We start from the raw sequence: 27,109 nt of genomic DNA, 5'->3' as shown, positions 1-27,109 counted from the left end.
TCATTTCTCCGGGTTGATGAGGTCTGCAAGCTTCTTCGCCTCCGCATTCGCCCCCATTCGATACAGCGTCTCCACCTTCGACTTGAGAAGTTTCTGTTGCCGCATGTCGTCGACCTGCGAACAAACAGTCCGGACTGCGGAAAACGAGGTTGCTTCTTTGCACGGCGAAAAGCGAAATGTCCACGGGAGAAACGGGAACTGCGGCGCTCCGTACCTTCTCACGATCCTCGCGCATAGAGCGGAGTTGTGCTTCGGCCTCCAACTTCCTTCGCTGGTCAATCATGTTCTTGATTTCTTGCCTGCAAAGAAACGACACAGGGAGAGAACGGATCAGAGACACCAGGAAGCTCGGCCAAACGTTTCCGACGGAGAAAAGAAGCTGGTCGTGTGACGTCGAAAGGAGCTGTGATTCATGCGTCTAGACGCTCGGCACGCTGCGCTTTCGCTTTCCCTCCTTCAACAGACACCCTAACCGAAGGCGAAAAAGCTGGACGAAACTCGTGCCTCGCGTGGCGGATGCGGGTTCTGTGTTCCCTGCAGCGCCCAACTTCCGCAGGAGGCCCCAGCAGTCGAGGAGCGGCCAAGCCGCACGTTTGAAAGTGTCTCGCCAAAACGTACTTCCTTCGGGCCTCATCGTTGAAGTCTGTGAGTTCCCTCGTCTCTTGTAGGTTCGTCTGCGTGAGGCAACGCAAAAGCAGACTGTACAAAAGCGCCCTATTGTGCGGTGTGCCTTTGGCTGTCGTTGTCTTCTCAGCCAGAGTGAACACCGCCAGGCAGGCACCGACGCAGGCAGAAAAAGCGCAAGGAGCTGTCGAGGAACCGCGTTCAGAGTGCCTTCTGTGGCTTCAGCTGCCGCCCTTTGTCGCATGTTTGCGCAAGAACGCGATCTTCCGTTCTCACTTTCTTCATTCTCTGCTTCGCCTCGAAGAGTTCCAAGTTGTAGTACTTCTTGCTCGGCAACGTGGCAGTGTTGAAATCCTCCATGAAGTCCTTGAACATTTCACGCTCTTCCTGAGGGAGAAAGACGCGAGAGACGTGGCGCCTGTGTGTAACAGACAAGCCTTTACATGGGACTGCAGGCGCAGTGCGTTTTTCCCCCCGCCGTACCTGTTAGTAAAAGAGTTTAGGGTTTAGAGTTATCAACAATTACTTAGTTCCCTTCAATTGGGTCCAGAGCCGCCACGGTTTTAGAGCACGCAAGACAAGAAGAAGCTACAGGCGGAAAGCTCCGTTCCGCGTCACCAAGGCAACAACGAGGTGGTTCCGCCAGAAACAGAGGAGAGGAAAGAGCAAAGAGAGGCAGGCGAGAGGCAAAGAGGAAGGCGCGTCAAGGAGCGACACAGAGTCTCTGCTCGATGAGATCCGGAGGAGAGAGGGATGAAAGATGCTTTAGTTTTTCGTCGCTGCCACTCAGCGGCAGAGAAGCAAAGTGGGATAGAGAGAAGGTAGAATCCCTCGGATCCTTCCTCGGCGGACGCACAACCAGCCGAGTCTCTGAAGGGGAAAGATCCCCTCGGCCCTCAGAATTGAGGCGTGTATCGACGTGAAATCGACAGCACTTGCTCCCTCCGGGTCGGAGTCTCTGTAGACACTCGGGGAAAGCGAAGACGCGATTCAACATCCAAACAGGAAAGGATGTTTCGGCCTCTGAGCAACGGCCCTCACGGGCAAGTCAAGCGTCTTCCGTGAGGTGCTTTCGGAGAAACGGACCCACAAGCCGTACACACTGCAAAGAAAGGTAGCACTTACCCATCCTGACAGTTCCTCGAGGTTCTTGTCCTTCACTTCCATCAGCCACAAGGAAAACTCGGCTCTCTTCTTCCACATGTCGCTCTCTTGAAGAATGCCGTACTTGCCGTACTGATTCGTGACGCAACCAGAACCTGCGGCGCACAAGAAAACGCGCCCCAGACAGCGGCCGTTCGAGGCGTGGAGAGAGGACGGGACAGCTGCGAGCGAGGGACAGCAAGAGAACCGAGCAATGCAAGCTGACCATCGAGAAGAAACAGAAAAATGATCGAAGAAGTGGGAAATATTTGACCTTAGAACGAACAGAAAAACGAGGCACGGGTAAAAGAGAGAAACGAGGAAGAAGGGAAGGCGAACAGAGAACAGAGGAAGGTAAGCAAGGAGGGTGAGATAGAGAGAAGCAGCCGTTTTGTCTCAGCAGAAAGAAGCGTAACTGCGCGGCGGGGTGTACACGGAAAAGAACAGGAAGAAGGCAAAGGCGGACGGATTGATAGCGATGTTCTCAGCCCAGAGAAGGGTCGAAAAAATCGGAGCAGCCGGCTTCGATTCAATGAAGGGAAAACTCCCGAGCTCCTACGACGGCGCGCGAGTGTGCAACTGTGTCCCCTCGATTGTGGAGCCCCAAAAGACGTAACCGGGTTCACTTCCCATGTGGAACTCTCTCCTCGTTGAGTACCTACAAAGGAACTGCTTCGTGGTATCCACCTTTCTTCCTTTCCCTCTTCACGCATTCTTCCTTTCGACCGTCGCCTCTGAAATCAAACACAGCCTTCCTGGGGCGGAGAGTGACCTACTATAAAAGTCCTTTTCCTTCTTCGGCTTCTTCCCCTTGACCTTCTTTTTCTTTTTCTCCTTCTTTCGCTTTTTCTCCTTCTTTCCCTTCTTCTCCTTCTTCTTCTCTTTCTTCTCCTTCTTTCGACGTCTGTGAGGGGGCCCACACGCAATCAAGAAGCAACGTGGCTCCACATCCGAGCAACGTCTCTCTCGTTCAGCTTTTCGACACCGAAAAACTCCGTAGTCTCCTTCCTGATGACCCGCATCTCTCTACGGACGACTTTTCTCTACCTCTCGCTGGACGCCAATGCACTCTGACTCCAGAAACACCCGCTCAGTCCCGAGAAGAGAAATCACGCTGGGGGGGACATGCCTGAATGTCGGTGCCTGAATACCTCATGTCTGGACATTAAGGAGATACGGCCAGACACACAAATGCGCGCATGCGCTCTGTTGGCGGCAAGTTCTGAACTTGAAACCCTCAGGCGTCCATGGCGCGCATCCTGTCGGAAGAAACGCGCTTCTCCAACCGACGAAAAAAAACACACCACGGAGCTACAGTGAAGCAGCGAATGCTCCCCCACCGCACATGCGCGCAAGCACATGTGCAGATTTACATTCATACGCATGCATGTACATACATTTGTAAATATATACATGCACTTAGATGCATAGATGTAGGAACACGGCACACAAGAGAGGCCAGGGAAGTGTTTTAGCACACGTTGAGCCCAGAGTTCCTCTCGGAGCGCCCTATCTCTCTCAGGCGACCTACGCTTGGGTATACCATCGGGTCGTCTGCGCCTTCTCGGGGCACGACGGCTCCGGGAATGTCCAGGATGACACAGGCTGTGTTACTCAGCATCACGAAGAGAAAAACCATGCAAGTGTTTTGCCCACTTCCTTTCACCTTGCCGCAGAGAGACCCGAGAGACGCACAACCGGTGGAGAGGGACTGAGTGTCTCTGACTCACTACTCACTTGGCTGCCCGCGCGTCGTCAGCCGAGGACGAACTGTCTTCCGAGCTTTCCTCACTCCGGTCACTGCTGCTGGCGTCCGAGCGGTCGCTGCTGGACGACGTCTCTGCGCTTCTCTTTCTTTTGTGTCTGCTTCCCTTCAGACCCCTGGCCCTTTCGTCGTTGCTCCCCTCTAGCGAGGAGTCGTCGCTTCTCGTCATTTTCTCGAAAGTTATCGTGATGTGTAGGCACGGAGTCTCTCGGATCGTTCTCGAGGGAACTCAACCTCCGCGGCTTGTGGCAGCGAATACGGAGAAGAAAGGTGCCAGGAGACGATACAGAGGCCCACGTGGACAAGCAGCGAGAGGGGAAAAACGAGAACGGGATGGCGGGGGACGAAGGCCAAACACAGTGAAAAAATGTACCAGGTAGGAGAGGAAGATGAAAGAAAGACAGACGAAGGGGACAAAGAAGGTGCATAGAGCGATCAAATAAACAGATTAGGTGAGAATTTCCGGGACGGGAGAGACGGAGAGCCTGCCAGCGATGCCTTCGCGAGGGGAAGGACCACGCCAGCACACCGCAAGGTAAGCGAACCGGAGTCTTCCTCTCGGTGTCAATACACAAAATGCTTTATACGTGTACATTCAATTACGTCTGAAAAACGCACGGGGACTTCCAGATCAATCTGGACGGGACTTAGCCAGTCCGACAACAGGATCTGTTGGTGGCGAAGGCTCTGGGGTCTGGAGCAATCGAAGGGGAAGAGTCGACCGTGAAAAAGAATGGAAGAAACGTTCTCGGGAAAACCGGAAGCGACGTAAGGAAAGTGTTCTTTCTCTCGGATTGCATGTTTTGTTGGCTCGGATCGTCAGAGAACAGAATTAAGAAAACGCCACTCCGCTGCCCTGGCCGTTGCACATCCGCACCCCGGTTGACCCCGTTGCACATGAGATCACCTGCCGTTGCGACAGAGAAAATCAGGAGATTTGATCACTGTTCGTTACGATAGAGAAAGCCAGGAGATTTGGAGAGGGGTGGCGAGTTCAATGTTCACGAGGCAAAGTCTGGCGCGTTCGGCTGCCTCGCAGCCGGGATGACGAGCGACAGACGGATCTGTAAAACGTGCATGCATCGAACCGCAGCATGCTGTCTCGCTCGACAACAATTGCCAAAGTGGCAAAGAAATCTGACGTCTGCTTTCCTCCCCCCTGAACAGTTAGTTGCTGCTCCGATGTGGCTTTCTTTTCAGTGCCGATCCGACACATGGTTCGCTGAACTTCAGTTGGCGAATCAAGAATGTCTAGACGCTGTACCGGGCTGCGTGCCTACAAGACTCCCAGGCGAGACTCCCGGTGCATCGCCGTTGTGCTACCGTCCCTTCTCACTCCTCTGAACTCCCAGGAAGCTTCACTGGTCATAATGAACGTGTGGGTTGAAACTTCACTGAATCACTGGGGTTTGTATGAATAGGCGACCGAGGGAAGTTCGAACTGCGGAGACCAACACTTCCCGTCCAGTGTCCATACAGTCGAAACCCGAAAACGCATCCTGTCTTGTCCACTCGAGTTGCCGAAGGGGCTGTGTTGTTCGCTTATGACCTCAGCCAGTCGTTTGCTGCGCTTTTATGTAAATGTCACGTTTGAATGGGCTGTCCAGAAATAGCCCGGCTGAAGAGGATGCCGTACAACGCAATACCGCTGTTGCGCTTCACTTGTTTAGGCAAACATGGACGCACGCGCGCACATTTTTAGGCAATTTCTGTAGTCACCAGAGCACGGCCTGTAGGACTTTGGTGAGAAGTCTCCCGAGCTACTGTTCAGAGCCCCCTGCCCCGAATGACACTTCCAAGCAAAAACTCGCAGCTGCGCCGTACCGCTTTGAGGCTGCCTTGTGTGTCCCTGGTGTATCCCTCAGTTCTCGATCTTCACTTACATCAGGTACGGTCGTGTAGAATGCGGCCTTCTCGTAAACGCGTGTTTTCAACGTGTTAAGGGTACTCACGCGTACGAACAACCCCCCCCGAAACCCTGATAAACGCGCATCTCATGGGGCATTCTTCGCCTGCTATTGCCCGACAGTAGATGCTCCGAATCTCCACGCAGAAGGAAGTTGAGTCCGAAATGGGGGCAAAAAGACTGCAGAGCTTGCAGCGTCAACTGAACTGTGTGTCTGTGAATATCGAGGGCCTTCTCGATGCCACTTGGGGTAACTCCTCGTAGCGCACGAGCGCCAGCGGGGGGCAAACTGACAGACGAGACGTTTCTCCAAAAAGTTCCAAGGAAATGGCTACCTACAACGGAAAAGTACAGTGCGTATGGTGTCGTGTGTTTTTGAAACAAGTTGCTCTCCGGGCACGCAACTGCCACAGCGACGCAACACCAGCCGGGCGACGCAATGCGCCCGTTGGGATCCGCGGGGATGTTGCACCTTCTCCCTCTTTGGGGCCCTAAATGACACTCTGTGAGGGGAACCATTTGCGTTCCGATGCGATGGCAGGCAAGACTGCAGAGGTGTCTCAGAGCCAGGTTGTGCCGGAAAAAGCGCACTGAATCGCAGCATCTAGGAAGTGTCTCTGCAATTGGCAAGTCTTGGAGAGCGCTCGCTGACCCAGCGCCTTGCTTTTAACAAAACGCGTCAGGGCGTATATCTCCAGCCGAGCAGAACATTGTGAACGGCACATGTCTTGCGAACGGCGGAGAAAGGACAAAGAACGAGAGTGTAAACTCGCGTCGTCAGCGCAAGTAGCGGGCCTGGGCGACGACTGTAGCAGGTACCTTTTCGTGCTTCCCCGAAGAGGGGCAAAACACATTTTCCACGGACCAGATCTGCAAAGACTTAAACGCGAGAAATCAACCTGAGTCGTGCCAAACGCGGAAGATGACATGTCCGTACAGGAACAGAAAAACGAGCAGCGCGCTGGAAACTTAACAGAAAGCGCGCGTTTTCCGCAGGTGCACATGCTCTTCACGACGCCACCGAGGGATTCTGAAAAAAATCCCCGCGTCGCAGATGCGAGGACCGCGCATCTCGACGTCGAGCACGAATCGCACACGAATCCGCGAAATCCCTCCTCCAGTCTTCTGCACTCCGTCGATCCTTCGGTCGACGCATCCCCTTTCTCCCTAGCTCGAACACTCGGGAACGGAGGACGTGTTTCAGCCTGGGGTCAAGAGGTGCATCACCACACGGTGCTGTCTCATCTCAGAATCATCAGCGCCTCTTCCACAAACAAAAAGTTCGGTCTGCGCGTCTCATCTTTTCGTGGCCTGTCCAGAAGACAAAAAGACGAGAACTTTCGCTTCCCCTTGCGTGCTTAAGAAAGGAAACATTCTTGCATCTGTTCCTTCGGCAGTCTCGTCTACAAAACTGACGAGACGCCGCCATGCCAGCAGGTTTTGCGTGACTCCCCTGCCACTGCTGTACATGCAAGTGAGGAAAGAACCGCCGAACCAGATATACGAAGGGGGGGATGTTTCCTGTACCCTGCCTCCCGCCTCGCAAAATTCCACTTGCGCCTGTGGATCACTGGGCGAAAAGTGTGTTTTACCAAGCGCGACGTCCCTACAGAAACTCTGCGGCAAGGCTGTACTCTGCAGGCAACCACGACACGTTCGCCGGCGGTGTGCCTCCCAGAACCCAAAACAAGGTCACTTTACGCATCAACTGAAAACTTCATTCTCTGCGGTCAGCCACACGTGACGCTGCGCCGTCTGCTTGTCCTGATTCGCGGCGCATCTGTCCCGCTTCGCCCCGCCAGCCCATAATTTGTATACACCTAGGAATCCCATTTTATAAGGTGTACTAAAACGTCTCCAGTGTTAAGTTTGAACGTAACGCAGCTTATCGCCTAGCCGCCATAACCCCCCGTAAAGCTGCCTGCCGAGAACTCCGGACCTCTTCCTGGGCCTCCCAGGCCAGAGCTGCTTCCCCTACCAGCGCTTGCGAGAGCTAAATAGAGCGTCGTAAGTTCGTCCCTTCCCGAGTACAGACACCCCGGTGTCAAGACGCTGGGCGTCGCGCTGTCTCCAGCCTCAGCAAACCGGGCAAGGCCCCCGGCGCCGGGCTGTGCGCCGTAGCTCCCAGCGTCAACGTTGTTCAAGGATGCTGGGAGGTGCGAAGACAGCGCGTAGGCGGTCCGCAGTGTACTTGCACCGCCACCCGTGTTGGAATCTTTGCTCGCTACGCTCGGGAAAAGAGGAGCCAAAGTCTGGGAAGAAAAGCCCGAGTCTTGAGGTGCTCTGTGAAGACCCCACAGGTTTTGGCCGTAAGAAGCCGTCACAAGTTCGTCGGCGGGGCTAGATGCGAAACCAAGTCCCGTACCTCTCCCCTTTTGCATGCGGTCTACGAAGTAGGTCGGGTCCCTCCCATATTGAAGGAGGCGGCTGTCAGCCAAGTCAGCATTGCGGGGATAGCATGGAGCGTATCCCAGGAAGGAATCACTCATTCCCGTTTCACCCGACCGGGAGTAGGGTTCTTGTCCTACGCTTCCGTCGCCTTCGATCCGCCTGGCCAAGAAGCGAGACAGCCCTGTCCACGGTCGAGACCACCAGCTCGACATGCCCAAGTTCTGGGGTGCAGGCGGAATTGGCGTTCCCCTCGGCGGGGGCTGTTGGCCGGTAGAGGCATCGGTTGCCCAGTTCTGCCTCGCCAGAAACGCGAAAAGAAAGCCCCCGAGCGCTGCAGCGGCCGCGACGGCGCAACACCCTAAAAAGAGGCCGCCTACTTCTTCTTTGAGGCGGTTGAACTGCTGCCAGAGCCAGAAGCGCGTCGTGAAGTCGTCGTACGATTTGTCGTACGAATGCATGCGATGAGGTGTACGTACAGCTGCGTTCGCGCGGGACCCAAGAAGATACTGCAGTTTCTGAAGCTGTTCGGATTGAGCTGGAAGCAGAAGGCGCCTCTGTTGAGATGTCAAACAGCTGGCAGAAGAAGACCAGTTGATGTCATTCACCCCCCTCCGCACGGCTGCAATAAGAAGACGCTCGGATCCTTCCAGATGTTGCAAGAACGGTGACTTGGCGCGCGTTTTTTCTCGACCGTCCACCCAAACGAGCTCACGAATACGGAGCCCTGTGCTCTGGTGCACTTGGAACGCCTCCCAAAACTCCACTACCGCAGCTGCGACCGCCACTGGCTTCGGCAAGACCGCGAGCTCGCGCTGTTGGCGCCGCTGAAGAAGAACCAGCTGGTCTCGAAGCGGCTGAAGGACCGCACTGACGCCGGGGAGCTCCCCCGCCGCGCTGCTGGGGATGAAGAGACTCGTGAGAGAGCGATAGACGGAACTGCCCTCCGAGGCGGAAGGCTCAGCCGCGACAGTCTGGAGAACGTCGCTCCCGCCTAGCGGTTCCGCATCTGGGATCCGGTTCAGCTCCACAGCACAATCATCTGGCAGGAAAGGGACAGTGAGGAATGTGACGAGGGCCGTGCATATGCCGACAATCGTTTTCGGCTCGGCTGCTGCGGCGGTAGCGACTCTCGCCGTCATGGAGGGCGAGACACTCCCAAATGTGCCTCCCGATGCCGCTCGGCGAGCACGAGAGGAGCACGAAGCGGCTAGGTCACTGGAGAAGGACACCATGAACTGGCGCCATTGTTCCAACGCAGCTTCGCCTAAAGCGCCTCCTGTCGCCACAGCTCCTGACAGCGCGGATGGCTCCCAGTCACTGCGACGGTCGAGGACGGAGCCTGTGGGGCGATACGGAGACTCAAGGGTCTCGCGGTGGGGATTTCCTGGCGCAGTGGCCAGGCCGCTGAACGCGGAAAAGGCGCCGAAAGTCCCACGACTCGGGGGAGGTGAGCTTTGCGTTGCTCCGGCATCAAGAAGAACGCGAGGCGAGAGAAGAGTCGGCAATTCAACAGGTGGCCGACTCCGCTCATACGCTGCCGCCTCGGCGAACTGGAGCGCCCGCTGAGTAGACAGGAGGCCGAGGTGGAGCAGTTGGAGAAGAAGGCGGTCGTGCTGGTGCTGGCAGTAACTCAAGGTCGAAAATGAAGGAGCGCCGCTCCACGACAACGGGTCAGACGGCGAGCCAAAATGAGAAGACGTCGAGAACGAGCGACTCTCGTTCCGTCCGGGGTAGGAACGAATCCCTGAGCGGGGCCACGAATGCGAGAGACTCGACGACGGAGCGGTGGTGCTGGATTCAAGGGAAAAGAAGGATGGGGGCCGGTACAAGACCTGAATTGAATCGGGGAGTTGGGAGAAGAATGGAACTTTTACGTCGTCCTGGAGACCGTGATCACGGCTGAGCACAACCAGTGTCGGCAAAAGAGCGGCGTACACTTCTTGGAGATTGAGACACTGGGAGCCCGGGTTGAAGCGCTCCAGAGAGAGCACCAGGTGGTGGATACAGTCTACAACAGCAGGGATCGGGGTGTACGTACGCCACAACTGCTGGTGACGCTTCACCTCTCCAGCCAAGCGAGATTGTCTCGCCGGAGATGCATTTGAAGAATCCTTTCGTGCAGATAGGAGGGACGTTGCAGAACATCGCTGCAGTTTTCCTTGCAACGAAACCTGCTGAACGTGACTGCAGAGACGAAAAAGCAGGTACTTATCCAGCAGTGGGGAATCCAGGCCGAATGCACGTACCCCGCGCGAAAGAGACGTATAGAAGAGAGCGCGACGAAGTTGAAGCGGTGGACAGGCCAGTGCCACGAAATCGTACGTGTAGCAGCAGCAGAGAGGAAGGATGGACAGGGGGTTGGACCCATTAACTGCAAGGGAAACCAGACGGATAACAGGTGACAACCGGCAAACGGCAGCACAGTGGAAGGACCGAAAGCAACTTGGACTAACTGACTGAGGGGGAATCGACAAAAAGGTCACAGCTGCGCGGAAAAAGGTACGAAGACCGGACGACACGCCCCCCTGCGTTACGCAATCTATAGTCTGCTCACGAGCGTTGTACGGTCCCAGCAGCTCCACCGTGGGACTCCACGAGGCATACAACAAAAAGAGCCGTGCGCCGCCCAAGCGTCCGAGCAGAGTGACAGAGATTTGTCCTCGACGAAAGACCAACATGGTGACAGCGGAAAGCATGGCCATGGCACTTTCGTGCCGGTATAGCTTTTGGCCGACTTTTGCGATCCTCTTACAGAGAACCCCAAGCGGATTCTCCAAAAAGAAGAGCTTCCCGGAAGCGGCAAGCTCACTTCCCCTTCTGCGCGATTGCCTTACCTGCGCTGTACGCACATGCCGCACCGCAGACGAAAAAGAAGAGGCGGGGCCGACGGCGAAAGAGAGCCAGGCGCCGAGGGAGCAGCAGGCGCCCAACGGGCATGGGCGCCATGTGGAAACTTGTTAAAAGACATTAGACTAGCGTGCTCACGGAGTCCAGATCAGAGAAAAGAACAGAAAAAACCCAGGGCTTGTGCCGGCACAGCGCTTCATCCCTGTGAATCGCGGAGAAAGAAAAAACTCAAGGCTCCCTGCCAATTCAGTCGAACAAAAGAAGAAACAGTGAATCGAGGACGGTGACACACAAAGAAACGTCCCCATGCAACTTGGACTGACGGGAGAGGAGGAAACGGGACACGGATTGCTGTCCTACTGCGCAAACAGCTTCACAGCGGACGAACATGGCGCTGATGACAAGGAGTCTTCTCTGGAGTCTCCCAGCAAGCGGTGGCAACGCCAAAGTGCAAGGCCTTGGCTTACTATTTACATGTAGGCCTAGGGAGTGAAAAAACTAATGTTCGGAAAGTTTCGTGTGGAAACAGCTTTCACAGTCACTCAAGAGACAATTACATCGAAGCCCCTCACACATCCGACGCAAGGTAGGCCGGTGATGATGATAAGAAGTATGCCCGAACTTGGAAATCTGGACAGAAACTGCGGAATAATCACGACATTGAGTGCAACAAAAAAACTGACGAGGGCACAGACACAAGCGAGTCTCAATCAAGGGAGAAGGATTTGGAGTCGCCACGGGGGCTCTGTCTGTACACCAAACTTGACGAATGACTGAACCTGTGGACGGAATGAAAATTGAAGAGAGGACCACCACTCTGAAAAAGCTGTCCTTGCAAAATGAAAAACAAAAGGGAAAGAAAAAGACAACTATCCCGGGTGATTCTGCTCTCCTTCAGACTCGGGAGAACGCTGGCGTTGTGTATGGGTAGCTCTCTGCATTATGACGCGCGGAAGGCATCGACGCTGACACCGCCACATCAAAGTCCGGTGAAGGAGAGTTCCATCATACGAAGGTTGTCTTAGAAAACAACAATTCGAGGGACAGAAAGAGCAAAGTCAAGAAGTCTCAAGCGTCGAAAAGTGGACCGGATTTCCCCGCGGACGCGCGCTAGAAACGTGACCCACCAGACAGCAGGCTGCAATTCCTTGGCCCGATGCGAGAAGGGGACCTCCTGAGGATTGAAAAGGAAACTGGCTCTCAGAAAGGAAAACGCACACGCACAACCGGCCAAAAACAAAATATATGTTCTCCAATACGTGATTGCGAAAGGATGAGCAGCGAACAGGAAACCAGTATGCAAACGCGAACAGGTCACTCGGCTGGTGCTATCGCCGGTATTCAGGGCGCCTACTCAAAAGATGGCCATGCGCTGGCTGTGGTTCAGCGCACGGTGATGGCTCGAGGCGTCCGAGCCGTCCAATAAAACAAGAGGAACGTCGACGGGAAACTGTGACGCATCAAAAGAATGTTGTTCGTGGAGGAGCAGAGCATGTTTACGACGGCAAAATGAGTTTGCTTCACTTGAAAACTACTTTTCCCTCCGTCCGAGGCGCAAGTACAACACATGAAATTACGGTTGCTATCGGCGTGCGTACTTGCGTGCGCGACTGCCAGAAGAATACGCAGTTGTTTCTTCGAAGAGAACAAGGTATTTGCGAATATGAAAAGCCTTCAGGATCACCGCAGGCAGTGAACAAGCAAAACCAATGGGTTGGCGAAATGACTGCGTCAGACATTGCAGTCAATCTCCTGTGCTGCCATGTTCATGGCTTCCAAATTTTGGCTTCAGAGTTGTTCCTCTCAACACAGAGCGACCGCAGTTATTTGGTCCTGCCCTCCGGTGTTTCTCCCAATGCTGACTCGCTGCCGTCCTTGGAACTGTTCTGCCCTGGGGACAGAATAGTTACTGGAATCCGCTCCGCAAATACAATCAGTCACAGCTCGTTTGCCTTCAGTGAATGGAGTTGTATAATAGATTATCTTCACTCCTCACGATCTGGGCAAGTTAGCATTAAAACGTATCCTGTGTAAAGTTTGAACGTACGGTTGTGCTGGGAATCACATATGTTGCATTATACAGAGTTTTTTGTCAATAATGTGTGTGTCACGGGCTCACTCCCTGACTCCAGCTCATGCTACCCGTGAGAAAAATCCGTATACCCGCATGGTGAAAACCGGTTCTTGGTCGTTTTCTGGCACGTCGGACTCCCCCATGTATCAGCATGTTTCACTAGCTACCTGACAGCATGCCAGAAAGCCAAATTTTTGGGTCTGGTATACACAAGTCCATCTTTGGGCTGGGAAAGCACAACCCCGAACCTCTGCAGCCACCAAGTCAAGATATCAATGGACCATTTGAGAAGACGAGAATGCATTTCGGAAAACAAAAACCCTACGCCTTTGCTCGACACTGGGATGAACCCGATACCCGACGCCTACGGGTTTTCTGGGCTAACTCGGCGAAGGCTCCCAAGTGAATATGCCTTCTGGCTGTCTGGTAGATGACGGAGAACCGGCGATACTGGAAAGGCCAGGTGATATGTACATCTTCCGAAAGTTCGAACACGTGGTCGCGTAGCCGCCGCAGGTTTGAAGCTTGCGCTCACCATTACGCTTGTGGACAATGAGCCGCTGTGCTGTTCACGATTTCACGACCAAGACCGCGGTAATAGCGTAGCGAATTCTACAGTACTGCGATAGACGCCCACACGCAGGAATCGACCAGTTCCCGAATAGTTTTTGCTGCCCCATGGACATTGGCAGGAGAATGGGAGAATATAAGCAGTCGAAGAAAGGACTGCCCCCCGCAGCATTCCTCAATGGAAAAATTAGAGTCGAAAATACCGAAAGGGGAGATTCCCATACACGGAAACTGCGATGACCACTAAAGCAGGCACCAGTAGTGGGATTGCTTTAGGAATCTATGGAGCCGTCTGGAGAATGATGCTAACGACCCGGCAGCTCTGCGGAGTTGTAGAGTGTATGTGAACTTCAGCACGCAGCAGACTACCTACCTTTGACAGGGACAGGCAGAGGGAGACTTGAAACGCTCCTCTAAGTTTAGTAGGCATGGTTCAATGCCCTGAAATGCCTGTCATCAGAAGCACCAGAATACCGGGGTTGACGACGCGAAGGAAATGCGGTCGTTCTTGTCTCTCCTGATCAGAAGATGCTGCGTTTTACTGGGTACCGACCACCCACAACGGATGATCATGAGCATCGACGTGCGCCCGCGAAAGGGGCCCTTTGAGTGCAGAGATGCCCTCCCATGGTTTCCACTAAGAAACTAAAGACTACATTTATACCTTTTGGTCTCTTCCTCGAAGTGGCTTTAAGTGAAGAGGCTTGATACTGCCAGAACAGCAGAAAAAGCATCTAAAGTTGCCGATCAGTGTGTGAGATTCAGCACCGAGCGTTCTCAGCAGCTGTTTTCCGACGCGGCCTTAAGAGACAAACCACGTGAACTATTTTGCGTCAGCTTAGTTTGTCGGAGTTGGATATCGACACCTCATCCTTCGACCCCCTCGTAGCGGTTCGTGGAGACTCTGTCTTGTCACACCCACCTCTGCGGCAAACGCCTGTCAGCTGCCCAGGTAAAAAGGTCGCGCCGTCAAGGTCCGACACGAACGCTGGCGTCCAAAGCACGATGATGTAAATCAGGCGGGGGGAGAGGCTGGCCCACCTGCTCATGCGTCTCATTTTTTCGCGCGTCTCGCAGTTAGCCATCAATTGCTGTGTCGGGTTTGTCACCTTTCTGTGTTTATGGCCTGATACTTCCCCCATTCTTCCTTTTGGGGCGCTCAGTCGCTGTGGGTACGGTTATATCACCGTCTCGCCGATAGTACCGTGAGAACAGCGACCCATCAGATGCATATTCCGGCTGCAAGGGTAGCTGTGTTGCACGCGCCCTATAGCCTATATTCTATATGATATATCCGTACATTTTTGTTGTTTGCTTGTAAATCCACTTCGTACTGTTGACCTTTTCTCATCACATTCACGATGAAAGGCGTTGCATGGAGGGGAGGGGTCACTCCGAACCTCCGTGACTGTTTGTGGAATTCGGTAGCTGGAGCTGTGGTAAGTATTGGCAACTCTTGGCGCCTCCGTCTGCGGTTGTTGGGTATTGTGGTGATCATTATAACCACCTTTATACTCATTCAAGATTCTGCAAACGCGCAGGTCGGAGTGCTCTTGCCATTTGGGCAGGGTGATGAAGGGCCCCACATTTTATCAATTGAGAGTTTAGAAACAGCAGGCAGCCAGCCTAGTCAGGAAGAAAGCACAGGGGCTGTTCAGGATTTAGCGGGCAGTGACTCGGAGGAAGGCCAGACGGACAGCCAGTACATCGTCGACAGCAAATCCAACAACGTCAAGCAAGATTCCGGGAGCGAGGGCCACCATTCTGTTGTTACAGATCAGGTCGCCGAAGAACCGGAAGGCATATCCCGAACAAAGGATGGCCCGATCGGAGATACTCAAGTACGTGATCATTCTGGGGGCGAGGGGGGCGGTTCGGCGGTTACAGATGAGGTTGCGGAGGAATCGGAAATCATGACCCGAACGCAGGATGGCCCGATCGGAGATACTCACGTATATGATCAGTCTGGGGGCGAGGGGGGCGACCCGGCTGTTCCAGATGGGGTCGCCGAAGAATCGGAAGGCATGATCCGAACGCGGGATGGCCCGATCGGAGATACTCACGTACATGATCAATCTGGGGACGAGGGGGACGGTTCGGCGGTTACAGATGAGGTTGCGGAGGAATCGGAAGTCATGACCCGAACGCAGGATGGGCCGATCGGAGTTACTCACGTATATGATCAGTCTGGGGGAGAAGACGGTGGTATCTCTGTGAGTGAGGAAGGAGAGGAAGATTCGAAAGGCAGGTATGCAGGCCAGGATGTCACTAGCGGCAGCAGTCATGACACCCAGTCAGTTGGTGGAAGAGGTAATGGGGGTCCCATCTCCACGGAAAGAGACGCACGAGAATTTGGTATTTCTGTGAAACAGCTACGAAGGGCGCGGAGGACAAAACGGAAGGCAAAAAGAAGTCGGATGTCTGGTGTCTCAGGTTTGCTTGAGGATCTTGCGAAAGGCCGTATCTCGAAACAAGAAGGAAGTCCACGACTTGCTGGATGCAGCAGCTTACAAGGGGCCAAGCGCACTGATACAGATTTTGATGTTGTTCTCACCACTGCGGAGGCGCTGGCTCGCACTGGTGTCCAAACATCAACTGAGGGAGGGGGAGTGATATTTCCTGTTTTTTCGGATGTTGCGAAAGTTCGATCCATGGGGCAGGAACCTGTCGGGAACCAGGAGGCGAAAGCACGCGAATCCACTTTGAAATCGAGGGGGTTCATTGTTCCAGTTGCAGATATGTTTGCAGCGGTGAGGCGGGACTGGTCGGAGCTGCCGATCGATTGCGGAGTGTGCACGATTGGTAAGGTGTGACTTAAACGCTCACGGGATTGCTGGCTGCTGTAGGTCTCTAAGTCCGCCCCTTAGTCGAACGCTTGCGTAGATGATGTGCCGGATTGATGCTGACACACTGAGCAAATAGTTCATAACTGTGGTAGTGTTTCAAAATTCACCTGTGGAAGCCCAGGTGTATTCTGCCCTCTGTCTACGGTGCACGTAACTACGTTGGCCAGTAGTTTAGACACCTGATACATGAACAGAAATTTCTCGTAAACGACATTCGCATCACCGTGTGGGCCTCATATTTGCGGAACAAAAGCTACTCCATATGCGCAGACACACACATCTAAGAGGAAACAACGACAAAGAGTGCGTCTTGCTTTTCTCGAGTGTGTGATACCTGCCACATGGAAAATGGTGGACTCTGTCAGTGGTTGAAAGAGAGAGGTCATTCTGTAGGCGAGCCCTGCCCGATCGGTGTGGCCGGAGTTCTCCAGTGTTGGTCAGACTGCTTTCGTGTGCGTTTAGCATTTTTTCCCGTTTGTGTTCAGGCGCCGGATACCTTCCTGTACGGTTGATCGCCACGGAAAAACATAAAGACGGGGAGATACTTCGTTTTGCTGATGTGGAGTATCCTTCTCTAGTAGCCCGTGGCACACTGGTTTCTATTCCGGCAGCTTGGCTAATCATGAAAGGGAACACTCCCAAAGAATGGTCTCCCGGCGCCGGAGGCTTTATTCTTTGCCTGGAGAGTGGAGACAAGCCAGTTTTTGTTGCATGGAGGACAGGGCTTTTCAGTCAGTATACAGGTGAGTTTTTTTCAAGAGCAGCAGACTGTGGCACCATGCTTTACGGGTGTAGTGGATGCGCAGTACAAGTAGCAGGATGTGTGTAGTGGATGCGCAGTACAAGTAGCAGGATGTGCGGGAACACCGACGCTTTCATTTGAAGATTCCGCATCTGAGCGGTACATGTCGTAGTTGATTTGTTGTCAACACATCTCCTAGCAAGCCTTCTCCGGTACAATTTATTAGAGGTTCAACAACTTTTATGATGTAGGGCAGGATATGCCGATTCGTGCCCTCTTTAGCATAAGCATTAAGAAGTGCTCATCAATGGAGAGCACTGCCACTCACTAAACAGATGCTGCCTGTGGGTCAGAGCCGGGACCGATATTTTTTTGAGGCATTCTTACTTGTAGGCCTCTTCTGGTCAGCACACATTACTGGCGTGACAGCACTATGTTCCATACTGTGATGAATAGCCTTACTGTTTGAAACAAGTTCATTAATCAGTTTACGCATGATAGTCGTTTGCAAATGGTACGGTCCCGTTGTTAGCTCCGCACTACACGATACACACTATATTGTTGCACATTTCCATTTTGTATTATCTCTTGGAGTTATCTTAGCAACTATCCGTGGGAGAGGCTTGATCGAAATCCGTCCGTGGGAATGCCGCACTGCCCCTCGTGTGACGCGATTCAATTGTTCTGAATTTCTGGGACACTGTTCCCCGTGATCGGTGTTGAGCACTGAGCAGTATCAATTCGATAGCAGATAGAGAAAACCGAACCCAGTCAACTATTCTTCGTCGTAAAGTTGGCCTGTGACGATATTGCATAACCCTGCCTCGATTGCGTTTCTCAAACAGGAAGTAGAGCACGAGTTCGTCCTGTGCCTTTGATGCTACACGCTGGGCCGCTAAAATCGTGCTTGTTTTGTCCTTCAATTTCACGGCGCCTCATAAGTCGTCTGTGTTTGTGATTGTTTTCCGCGTCTGCCTTCTCAGAGTTTCGTGCACAGCCGTTCCGGGAACGGGTTTCGGTCGTTCAGTCTGAAGTCATCAGAGGCACGAGGCAGAATGAGAGCGTGCTGGAGGCGAAACTCACTCTGAGTTCTCGTGGTTATTTTGTTAATCGACCTCTCAACCGAGATGATTATACTTTCATGTTCTTCGGCACTGTCAAAGGCCCACCTGTTGTACAGAGCCTGTTGGTGAAACACGCTCTGAATATGAGCGACAAATGTGTTATCGAACGAGAAATTGATGGTGGTCCTGTTTCTTTGGACTGTAAAGGATGGAGGAAATTTGAGAAACTGATGAGTGAGCACAAATCGGGTGCCTCCTGCATGGCCGTTACCTGTATCTGTTGTGACACACGCCTGTCTAGGTCTTAACGAATCTATACTGGTTTGACATCAGAGGACAGACTGACAAGTTTCCGCAGTGATTGTGCTAGATGATATCACGACACCTAATATATTGTGTGCGTTTGGTCCCGTTTTTTCCTGCAACTTACAAAGTACGCACGCTTTATAATAGTCATCAGGTAGTTGACGAGCACTTCAAGTGGACCGTAGCAAACGTATACATATATATATATATATATATATTCATGTAAATATATATGTACTTATAGTCTTTAGTTGGTGAGGTGTCTCGTCTTTGTGATGCAGGTCCTTCGACCTGCGCAGGCTGATGGACAGTGTTTGGATTTGTCATCTGCCTGCCTCATTCATACCAGTTTCTGTTCTGTTGCTTGGTTTGCTGTTACAGGAAAGTATGAGGAAGGGGAAGCGGCTATCGCCAAAGATAAACAGAGGAGACAGATAATGGCTGTCGCTCTTTTAGGGCTTGGAATTGTTTCAGGAGGTTTCCTGTACGCTGGGCACAGAAAAGAGAGAGGCCATGGGCTTTTACGAATGCGTCCGTCACATACAATGCGGCACAAACTGCTGGACAGGGTTATGGAGAGGAAAGATGATGGCAGGCGGCGCCGAAATAGATTTATGCTACCTCAATTGAGGGAAGGGGTCTCACGAGCTGTTGTTCCGGGTTACGTCCACAATATCTTGTCGTATATCGATGCGATGCATCCTGTAAACCTTCTCGACGCTGCCAAAACATTACAAGGCCATCATGATATTGTGTCACAGTGGGTGGATTGGGGAAGCGGGAGACGTGAGGCAGCAAAGGGAGTTTTGTACAAGGGAGTTGGTGGATACGGTATGGCGACGACCGGTGTTCTTGGTACTATTCTTGCATTGTATAGTGGCGCTAAACACATTTACGGGCGCAGCAAACAGTTCCTCATTGCCCGCAAAGCAAAGAATTACGTCGACGATGTACTCAGCCAGAAGAAGGAGAAAATTAAACGTAGAAGGATTGTTTTCTTAGTTGTGCGGTGAAGCAAGTGGGAGACGTAGATATTTTCTCAGTGGCCACCTTTCGGCTACCACTACCGTCACTGGAAGCCTGATTTCTCACGAACTGATTGTGCGCTTCCGGTCCGGTGGGCAACCGGTTCTGCCAGTGTGTGCAGCGGAGACGGCTTGTGGTGTCGGAGTAAGTCTTCCAGACTGTTATTCCTTTCCATCGTTGACCCTCATCTGGGGGCCTGCCGCCGCTGGCCTCTTGGAGAGGCGAGCTGTTCGTAAAGGGGGACCGCTACGGGTTTTTCTTTGCAACTTGCGGTAGTCAGGCGGGACCGTCGGCGCGGCTACGGCTTCACGCGTTCTGTTGTTAAATGCGATGAGTCAATCTGCTCCAGAGTTGGATACTGTCAGTTAGCACGAACGTACGGCGCTGGTGTGGGCGTTTTCGCTGTGGTGGGTCGCGCCATATTTCCTTGGCATTGCGTGGATGCAAAGGCGCACGGTGGCGAGCCTCGCCAGCATTAGGCGGGGCGCAGCAAGTGTATTATTGTACGAGAGATTAAGGATATTTTGAACCGAACATGTGTCGCAGTCCGAACGAATCTCACTTATATGATTTCTTGTTCTCCACAAGGAATTAGAGTGCAGTGTATGCCGAGACGGATTTCCGCAGCGGAGCAGTGTAAGGAACTGCCGCAAGGTAACGTGCTTCTCTCTACAGGCGCTTCGAAAGTTGTAACCTACAATGCGTTTGTGCAACTCTGGTGAACACCGTTCCCAGTAAAAAACGCACAATTTCACATGCGTCGTAATCAGAGATGACGCGAAAATTGCAGCGCGATGCAATGTCAGGCGCCCCTACATCCCGGGACATGGCTGCTACGAGACGTGAGACTCACATGTAATGCTTATAGTCCCGCTGATTGCTACCAGTTAAAAATTTTAGTACCTGTAGGAATAGCAGTCATAAAATTGTCATAGCTGAGAAGCATGCACGTGTATCAAATTCTAGACCTACTGGCGCGCCTGTCGTTCCCGTACTCTACATGCGCATGTCCCATAACTCGTTTTTCGTCTCTTTTTGTCCACTGCAGCGCGTAGAGAGCTACAGCAAACAAGTCTTAGTATATGAACGGGCAAGACTTTTTTCGTTACTATTACTGCACGTTTGATGCTATTATAATCTATCGTCAAAATATGAGTTACACACGATAGAGGGGACATTAGGCGTATGCCGGAGAGGCGCAGGCCATCCGGCCACGCATGCAGTTGACGACTCTCCGGCTCTCTCCTCAAACAACACCAGAATTTTTTCCATCACCACAAGCTCACGCATATCCAACGGCTCTCGTTCACGGGTGCGATAGGAAGGCTCGTCAGGAGCGTGGTCCTCCAGGTGAGAGCACCGCCCGACAGTATGGGGTTGGTCAAACTTGCGTGCTATGAAGGCGCCGTTGCCTGCCGCTTTCCTTCTTCTGTAGCCTCGACCACATACTGAAGTTCACATACTGTCACGTTAGACGTGTCAAAAAGATATAAATAGAAAGGAAGCCGGATAGCATTCGCACTTGCACCATGTGTCTGCCACCGAGGGGTAGTTCGGCTATGCGGGGGCATAATTCACCGGCTGTCTTCAGTGGCACTACGTACTTTACGGCTAATAAGGAAAGTTACCCACAACGGGGGATCGATATCTCGGCTTCGTGAAAAGACGGGGAATGAGAATAGTACATGATAAACCGATAGACCCAACGTTTTGGAAGTATCGCTGCTGCTGGTCGGTTTTCCAAGGTGGGTCGCCAGGAGGAAAACCGCCCACTTTCTAATAAAAAAGAGAAGTGTAAATTGACAAACTAACAACAGCATTGCTGCGCCAGTACAATATGGAATTATCCTCTGAAAAACGCTCCGCGCCAGTAGCCGTGTGCCCTTCGAGCCTGCTGCAGAATAGTTAGTACAGCGCACGGTGACCATGTGGAGCTGCCACAGGCAGCCCCATTGTTTTTTTCTACCCATTTGCATGCCCGAAGAAGCGTACTTCTAGTCACGCGGCTGCAGATTCTTCATGCCTCGAGAATCGTAAAAAATGCGCACTTTTCCTTCCGTTTCTGCCATCGTTGTAGGCTGGCCTTTGGGTTTTCCTTGTTTTTTTAATAGATGTTCAACCGACTCTACGTTACTTTTCTAGCAAAAAAACAGTCGGTTGTCGGCACGAAGGCGCCGGACTGCTGCATGCAAGAAGTCTCCGTTGCGTCGTAGCCGGGCAGAGCTGACTTCCTTTTGTGACGTCCTCTGTGGCCTCTACACCATCTTTTCTACTTTTGCTGTGTCTCGACTGTTTTTGCATACGAAGAGCGCGAAGCGGAGGTTCTGTAGCCGTCCCAGGCCCGCATATGGCTTTCTCTACTGGCGTCGATTCCGACCTGACGGATGGTCCACCACGAGTTTTTCATTTTGAGTCCGGTGGGTCCGATTTTCGACTGTGATAACGTTTATGTGTCGGGTCTTTTCGCAGAAAAGTCCGAGTGCCGGTTAATACTGGGGTGGCCTTGCTCCAGTCCCATCTTACGATTGCCCGATGCAGGAGGTGATTCAGCTCCCTACTCCACACTGCTTTCTGTCATAAATGCGGGAGCATTAGGGACAGAAGAAAAATTGTCGACCGTTCAACCCTGCTCTTGATGTTACCGTTTTTGCGAGCACCGGATCGAAAAAAGATGGCGCACCTTCCTGCAGTCGTGGTACGTGAACGCGTGCCAGTGTCCGCTATCCGGCAGGTCGCTGGCGCCGCGATCCCGAAACGCGTGTCAACGCGACAGTCACCCCACGGTCCGACAGCTGGAACATGGCGGTCCGCGCCTCTACTGACTTCTGGACTACAACCCTCAGGCGGTTTTCTCGGTAGCGACAGAAGGTCAGAGTTTCGTTTTGATTGTAGAGGAATGAGAAATTTCGGGGGCTGCGCTTCAACAGGCACTGAGGAACAAATCTATGCACTGTGCTTTAGGCATAACGTTTTGAATGATGCTTTTCATGGGGAGCGGCAGGAACCTTCCTTACAGCGAAAGAACTGCCCAAGAGGACTGCCAGTCGAGGGTGTCGGATTGCAGGGAGAGGAGGGGCAGAGTCGGTTTTGTGTCCGGAAACTGATGTCTCTTCCGCGGGAACGAGCGAGACTTTTTGGGCGAGGACGAGAAATATCAGAAATGCTAACGACTAGGGACCAAGAGTGTGAGTTATCGGACGGCTGTATTGTAGATCACGACACGAAAACTTTGGAGCAGAGCGACACTGAGGCGACTGTGACTGGTTCAGCGCCCGCCTTCTTCCACTTTTCTTCTTTTCATGACTCGGACCCAAGGTTGGCTCAACTTTTGTTGAGATACCCAAGTGGTCTGACAGAACCCCCGGCGGGAGCAGGCATTTCCGCCTGCCGGAACCGCGTGATGCGGCCTTATGTTTCAGCTGTGCCAACGACGTCTGACGCTGCGGCACAAGTGCCAGAGCGAATGGTTTCTCCCTCGGTTACATCTGATACGTTAGTTGAAGAACGACTGGAGAGACGGTGCAACCCGCAACAGACCCGTCGAAAACAGCAGTATGCCTCTATCATAGGCAAGCAAGGTCTAAGCAAGAAACAGTGCGGTATTTTTTGGGATTACTACAAGCGGAAGTGTAAGAAACGGAGGAGCACTAGGAAATTCATATGAAGGGAGAAGGTGGTCGGGCCGTCATGGTCTCATGGTTTCTTCTCTCCGTGAAAGACTCATCTAACCGCTGCGCAAACGCTTTTCTTACTCTCACCCCGCTACGGAAGCTGTGGTTTCTGGCACGGATGCCTCAGATTCGGTGTATTCTCTTTGTTTCATGGTACGGAAACTCCAACCGTGTGCACCTACGAAACGGCGTGTCAGTCCTGCGTGACGCGTCTTTCTTGGTCTAACCAGGGTACAGTTCGGATTCGGTAGAACACAAGTAGTGTCTGCAAGAGTGATTAGAGCGGCCGAGAGCGTCCATGAAAGAGGCAGAACGTAGCTCACCCGCCGGTACGTCCGGTACCTCTCAGAGGGACTTCGCCTGTGCTTGGACCATCCGCTAGTTTTCACTTTTTCACAAGCCAGAGTGTCCTGGTTCCCCCCTAAAGTGCGTAGAAACGGTAAAAACGAAGACTCCGGTGTCATATGCCAAACATTCAACATATCTGCATGAGACACTCTCCTCATCACGAATTTGAAGGAAGCCAGACTACAGGCGAGTCACGAGCACTGCAACTGTTGCTTATTGGTTCTTAGACCCATTTCTTTTGTTGTTGCTGGCTGGTTGTGGTTTTTCCGTTGCTGTTCTGCGTGTTAAGGAGGATGTTTTCTTGAAATGCCAGTTGCTGGTTGAGAAACTCGATCTGCAAGAAAGCATCACAGACAAAGAGAGGCAACACACCGTGGCTTGAAAGATACTTTGACAAGCTGCAATGACTTCGAGGAAACAAGAGAGGGATTAGGAGGGCGCGAGCAGGTGAACATAATGATAATGAGCAAACAAAAAGAAGATGAAAGATACGGACAAACAGCAGGAAGATTTCCACCGAACATTCCATACTAGGTGACACTGTCTGTTCGGTGCTAATCGACAGGCGTATGTGAAGTCGAATCTAGACACGCCTGGATGTGGATCTGTTGGGTCCCAGTTGACAAGAGATTTATTGGAGGCGGTGTAAAGGTACCGGCGTCACGATTTCTCTGGCTGCAATAGAAGCTGTCAGCCAGTGAGTTACAGCGGCGAGATATCCCCATTCTCACCTCAGCCTGGTGTTTGGCACGTAGCACCTGCAATCTTGTTGCTTCTCTCCTACATCAAATCAAGTGCAGTGATTATGCACACGCATGCATTTTTACTGTCCTAGCATCCATCTAGTTATACAATTTGTATGCCCCAAAACGATAGATGTAGACATACATCAAGACATATTTACCGAATGCACAGTCTTGTTGTGTCTCGTCACCTTGGGAAAGCGTTTGGCCACGCACCAGCATCGGGTATTGGAGTTGTTTCTCACAGGGGTCTGAGTGTTCTGGGTCGCGTTAGAGCAACCCAAAGAGAAGAACAGTTACGCGTCTCTGTGCACTCGAACAGAAATCTGTTTGACATTTGAAGGCAAGGTCGAGCGCGCTGCCCTTTTCCTCCTGCGTATAATCGGGGAAATGCCAACCAGGAGACAGTGCGGAACTCACGCTTCGACGGCCGCTGCTTGTCGTTGGAGACCGGCAACCTTGGCCCGTAGACGTGCATTCTCCTCCTCAAGGGCTGCGATCTGCCGGACCAGCCAAACGGGGGACAGATTCAGGGAGAGATTTATCGCACGGTGCACAGTGGGCGCTTCCTGTGCGAATGCCGAAAAAAATATGCGTCCAATGTCATGCAGTCCCACGCTGCCTGCTCAGTGCTGGCGTTCCTTACTCGCTGTTCGCGGTCTCCGACAGCTATTTCACTCTGGAGTTGCTTGCGTGAGGAGAAGTTGACGCACGCCTCAGAAAGCGCTTCGTAAGCCGCTATAGTCACACGCGCTTCCTCTTTGAGTCTGCCGGCCGACAAGCATGGTGCAGCTCCGAGGAAAGAAAGGAAGCAATTGAGAATGTGGCTGTAAAAGGGAGTTCGTTTAAAAAGTAAATCATACAGCCGTCCTTAATTCAGCGCACGTAGAAGCGCACGAGCTGGTACATCCATTGCTTTCTTTCGAATGGTATATGCGTCGACATTGCCTCTGGAGGAGGAAGTCCGTCCTCTCTAGGCTTCTCTCTTTCCATATTAGAGGCAAAATATTGATACTGTGAGCGAATACACCACAATGCTCGGATAACCAATAGGAGGAACATCCTCACCGAAGTAGAAGCAAAGCTCTGTCGGGCCCCTGGATGGCGATATGACGTATCAATTCATCTGTAAAAGCCGGGCACAAGCATTGTTTTCAGGCATCCACCTCCATGCCAAGTGTTGGATCCTTTGGCGCCGTTCACACACTCGAGTCAGTCAACGACGACTTCGTGCTTGACGACAGTGCTTCTATGTGCCCAAGAGGTCTCGTGATTCCCATTCCGTTTTCATGCTGATGCATGTTTTTCTTAAACAATAAGCACCTCAGTAGCTGCTATGATGTTTGAACAACAGCCAACGTTTCGACGGATGTGAGGCATAACTTATTTTGCGTGCCACCCTGCTCAGTATTGTTCTCTAGTGTGTCTCGGACAAAGCAGTAGACACTTTTCTCGCAGAGTTCGGGGAACGATTTTACCGAAACATTGAAGGATAAGTTCGTATCGTATGGGGCAAATCCCCGTTTCGCTCGCGTGCCGCCGAATAAGCTCCTCATCCAGCTCCTCTTGCGTCTTCAAAACATCCAGTCGATCTGCCGGTGCGGTGCTGACGTACTGTTACCAGCCACAAATAACACAACGCACACCTCGAAATCCAAGAGGATCTTTTTGGTCCTCCGAGATAAGTTCTAAGGAGGATTTTTGATGCAGGGTGCCCGACGCGCTCTCCCCACGTCGTCTGCTGTCCTTTCTGCTCACCTGAGTAAAGAGAGTGTCCCCATCGATCCATTGAAGCGGCGGGAACAGTTGGTTGAGTACCACATCGACAGACGGACTCCCTTGTTGGGACTCTGTAAAAATCTTTTCGAGCTGCCGGACGACGGAGCCGCCGTCTGCTTGGCCATCGCCCATGTCGAGGTAAGTTGTAGAATTCGTGTTGCGCCATGGATGGGTCTTTACGGCAGCTGGTGCAGGTGATGCCTCCGGCAGGCAGTACCGGACCTGTATAGGAAGCGCGAAGACGATTCCGACAGGGAGAAGTGAACCGAGTCTGTACAGTTGGGTCATTCTGCAGGTCAACGACAAAACCGAAGGGGCGATCGCGAACTGTTATAGCACCGGTAGGGATTCGGTTACGTTGGCGTGTGGATCTTCGGAGTAACGCGCAGGCAATGCTGCGCAACAGCTCAAAATTTATACTCTGTCGTGCCATCTTCGTGAAAGCATCGTGACAGTACAAGCAACCGCAAATCTCTGGGGTTTCGCTTAAGGTGTGCATGTGTTTCTGTATCGCAGCGCTAGGAATGTTGGGACCACAGGAGACACAGTGCCGCACGGAAATCATAGACGGGATCCGACAAGTCTACAGGAGAAGAGAGTTTGGGGGGACGAAAGCTGTTTTCCTACATCCGAGTGGGATTAGCGAAGAATAAAACCCTATGGGCTGATGCGGGGCTTCAAGAGGTGACAATGATACAAACGACGTCAACACTAAGGGACAGCGTGAAAATTCATAGGTCTTGGTGGAGCCTTTTGTAACTGAGAACATGCCAGTTCGGTCTTCACCGAAACTAAAGCGAAGATAATCTTGTTGCCCAAGCACGTATTTGCTGCGGGCAGGAACGGCGCCGCTTACCAGTGTTGGTCGAGGAGGTGAATCGTAAATCATAGTGGAAGCAGCTCCAGTCGAGACTTTAAGATGGCATGTTTCAGAGGGCGAATCCGAAGATAGAAACAGACGCGCCGAAAAGTGCAATTCTTTTTCTCACCTCGGCGACTGTTACAGGAAAGTGCAGTACAGAACGTCTAGCTGTTCAAAGAGAATTCGCCGCCATCTGGCAAAGCCTGAAGCGGGGGATTAGAGGTGCGGAATCCTGGCGCACAGATTCGCGTTGCCTCCTTCCTGACCGGGGAGTCTTTCTCAAAAATCTATGTTTAGAAACGGCAAACTGCAGACGGGAAAACTGAAGAAACAGCCTTTGTGTCCTGGTGGTGGGTTGTCCGGGCAGGAGCTTTTTGGTGGCGGGGATCAGAATAAAAGGAA

The 27,109-nt window shown here is 52.5% G+C and overlaps 4 protein-coding genes across 4 annotated transcripts; 1 reads left to right on the top strand and 3 right to left on the bottom strand.

Moving 5' to 3' along the window:
• On the bottom strand, window positions 1-3,701 carry NCLIV_027620 (hypothetical protein; the record flags this gene model as incomplete). The annotated part of the gene is made up of 7 exons (XM_003882956.1): window positions 1-114; window positions 215-299; window positions 619-674; window positions 901-1,011; window positions 1,750-1,949; window positions 2,544-2,671; window positions 3,505-3,701. 7 exons carry the CDS (start codon window positions 3,699-3,701, stop codon window positions 1-3), a joined length of 891 nt encoding a protein of 296 aa, XP_003883005.1.
• Window positions 3,702-7,330: 3,629 nt separating this feature from the next.
• NCLIV_027610 (conserved hypothetical protein) lies at window positions 7,331-10,507 on the bottom strand (the record flags this gene model as incomplete). Its single annotated transcript, XM_003882955.1, has 2 exons — window positions 7,331-9,837; window positions 10,384-10,507. The coding sequence occupies 2 exons, from the start codon at window positions 10,505-10,507 to the stop codon at window positions 7,331-7,333; spliced, it is 2,631 nt and encodes an 876-aa protein (XP_003883004.1).
• A 4,174-nt stretch (window positions 10,508-14,681) lies between these two features.
• NCLIV_027600 (conserved hypothetical protein) lies at window positions 14,682-18,582 on the top strand (the record flags this gene model as incomplete). Its single annotated transcript, XM_003882954.1, has 5 exons — window positions 14,682-15,568; window positions 15,827-16,122; window positions 16,652-16,909; window positions 17,892-18,206; window positions 18,560-18,582. 5 exons carry the CDS (start codon window positions 14,682-14,684, stop codon window positions 18,580-18,582), a joined length of 1,779 nt encoding a protein of 592 aa, XP_003883003.1.
• Window positions 18,583-22,494: 3,912 nt separating this feature from the next.
• NCLIV_027590 (putative 33 kDa dynein arm light chain, axonemal) lies at window positions 22,495-26,734 on the bottom strand (the record flags this gene model as incomplete). The annotated part of the gene is made up of 9 exons (XM_003882953.1): window positions 22,495-22,505; window positions 23,597-23,657; window positions 24,055-24,103; window positions 24,487-24,566; window positions 24,713-24,833; window positions 25,135-25,192; window positions 25,545-25,680; window positions 25,825-26,067; window positions 26,702-26,734. The coding sequence occupies 9 exons, from the start codon at window positions 26,732-26,734 to the stop codon at window positions 22,495-22,497; spliced, it is 792 nt and encodes a 263-aa protein (XP_003883002.1).
• Window positions 26,735-27,109: the final 375 nt, after the last annotated feature.

This window comes from Neospora caninum, chromosome VIIb (assembly GCF_000208865.1).
Source record: "Neospora caninum Liverpool complete genome, chromosome VIIb".
Classification (NCBI taxonomy): Eukaryota; Apicomplexa; class Conoidasida; order Eucoccidiorida; family Sarcocystidae; genus Neospora; species Neospora caninum.
This window is presented reverse-complemented; position numbering and strand designations above follow the sequence as displayed.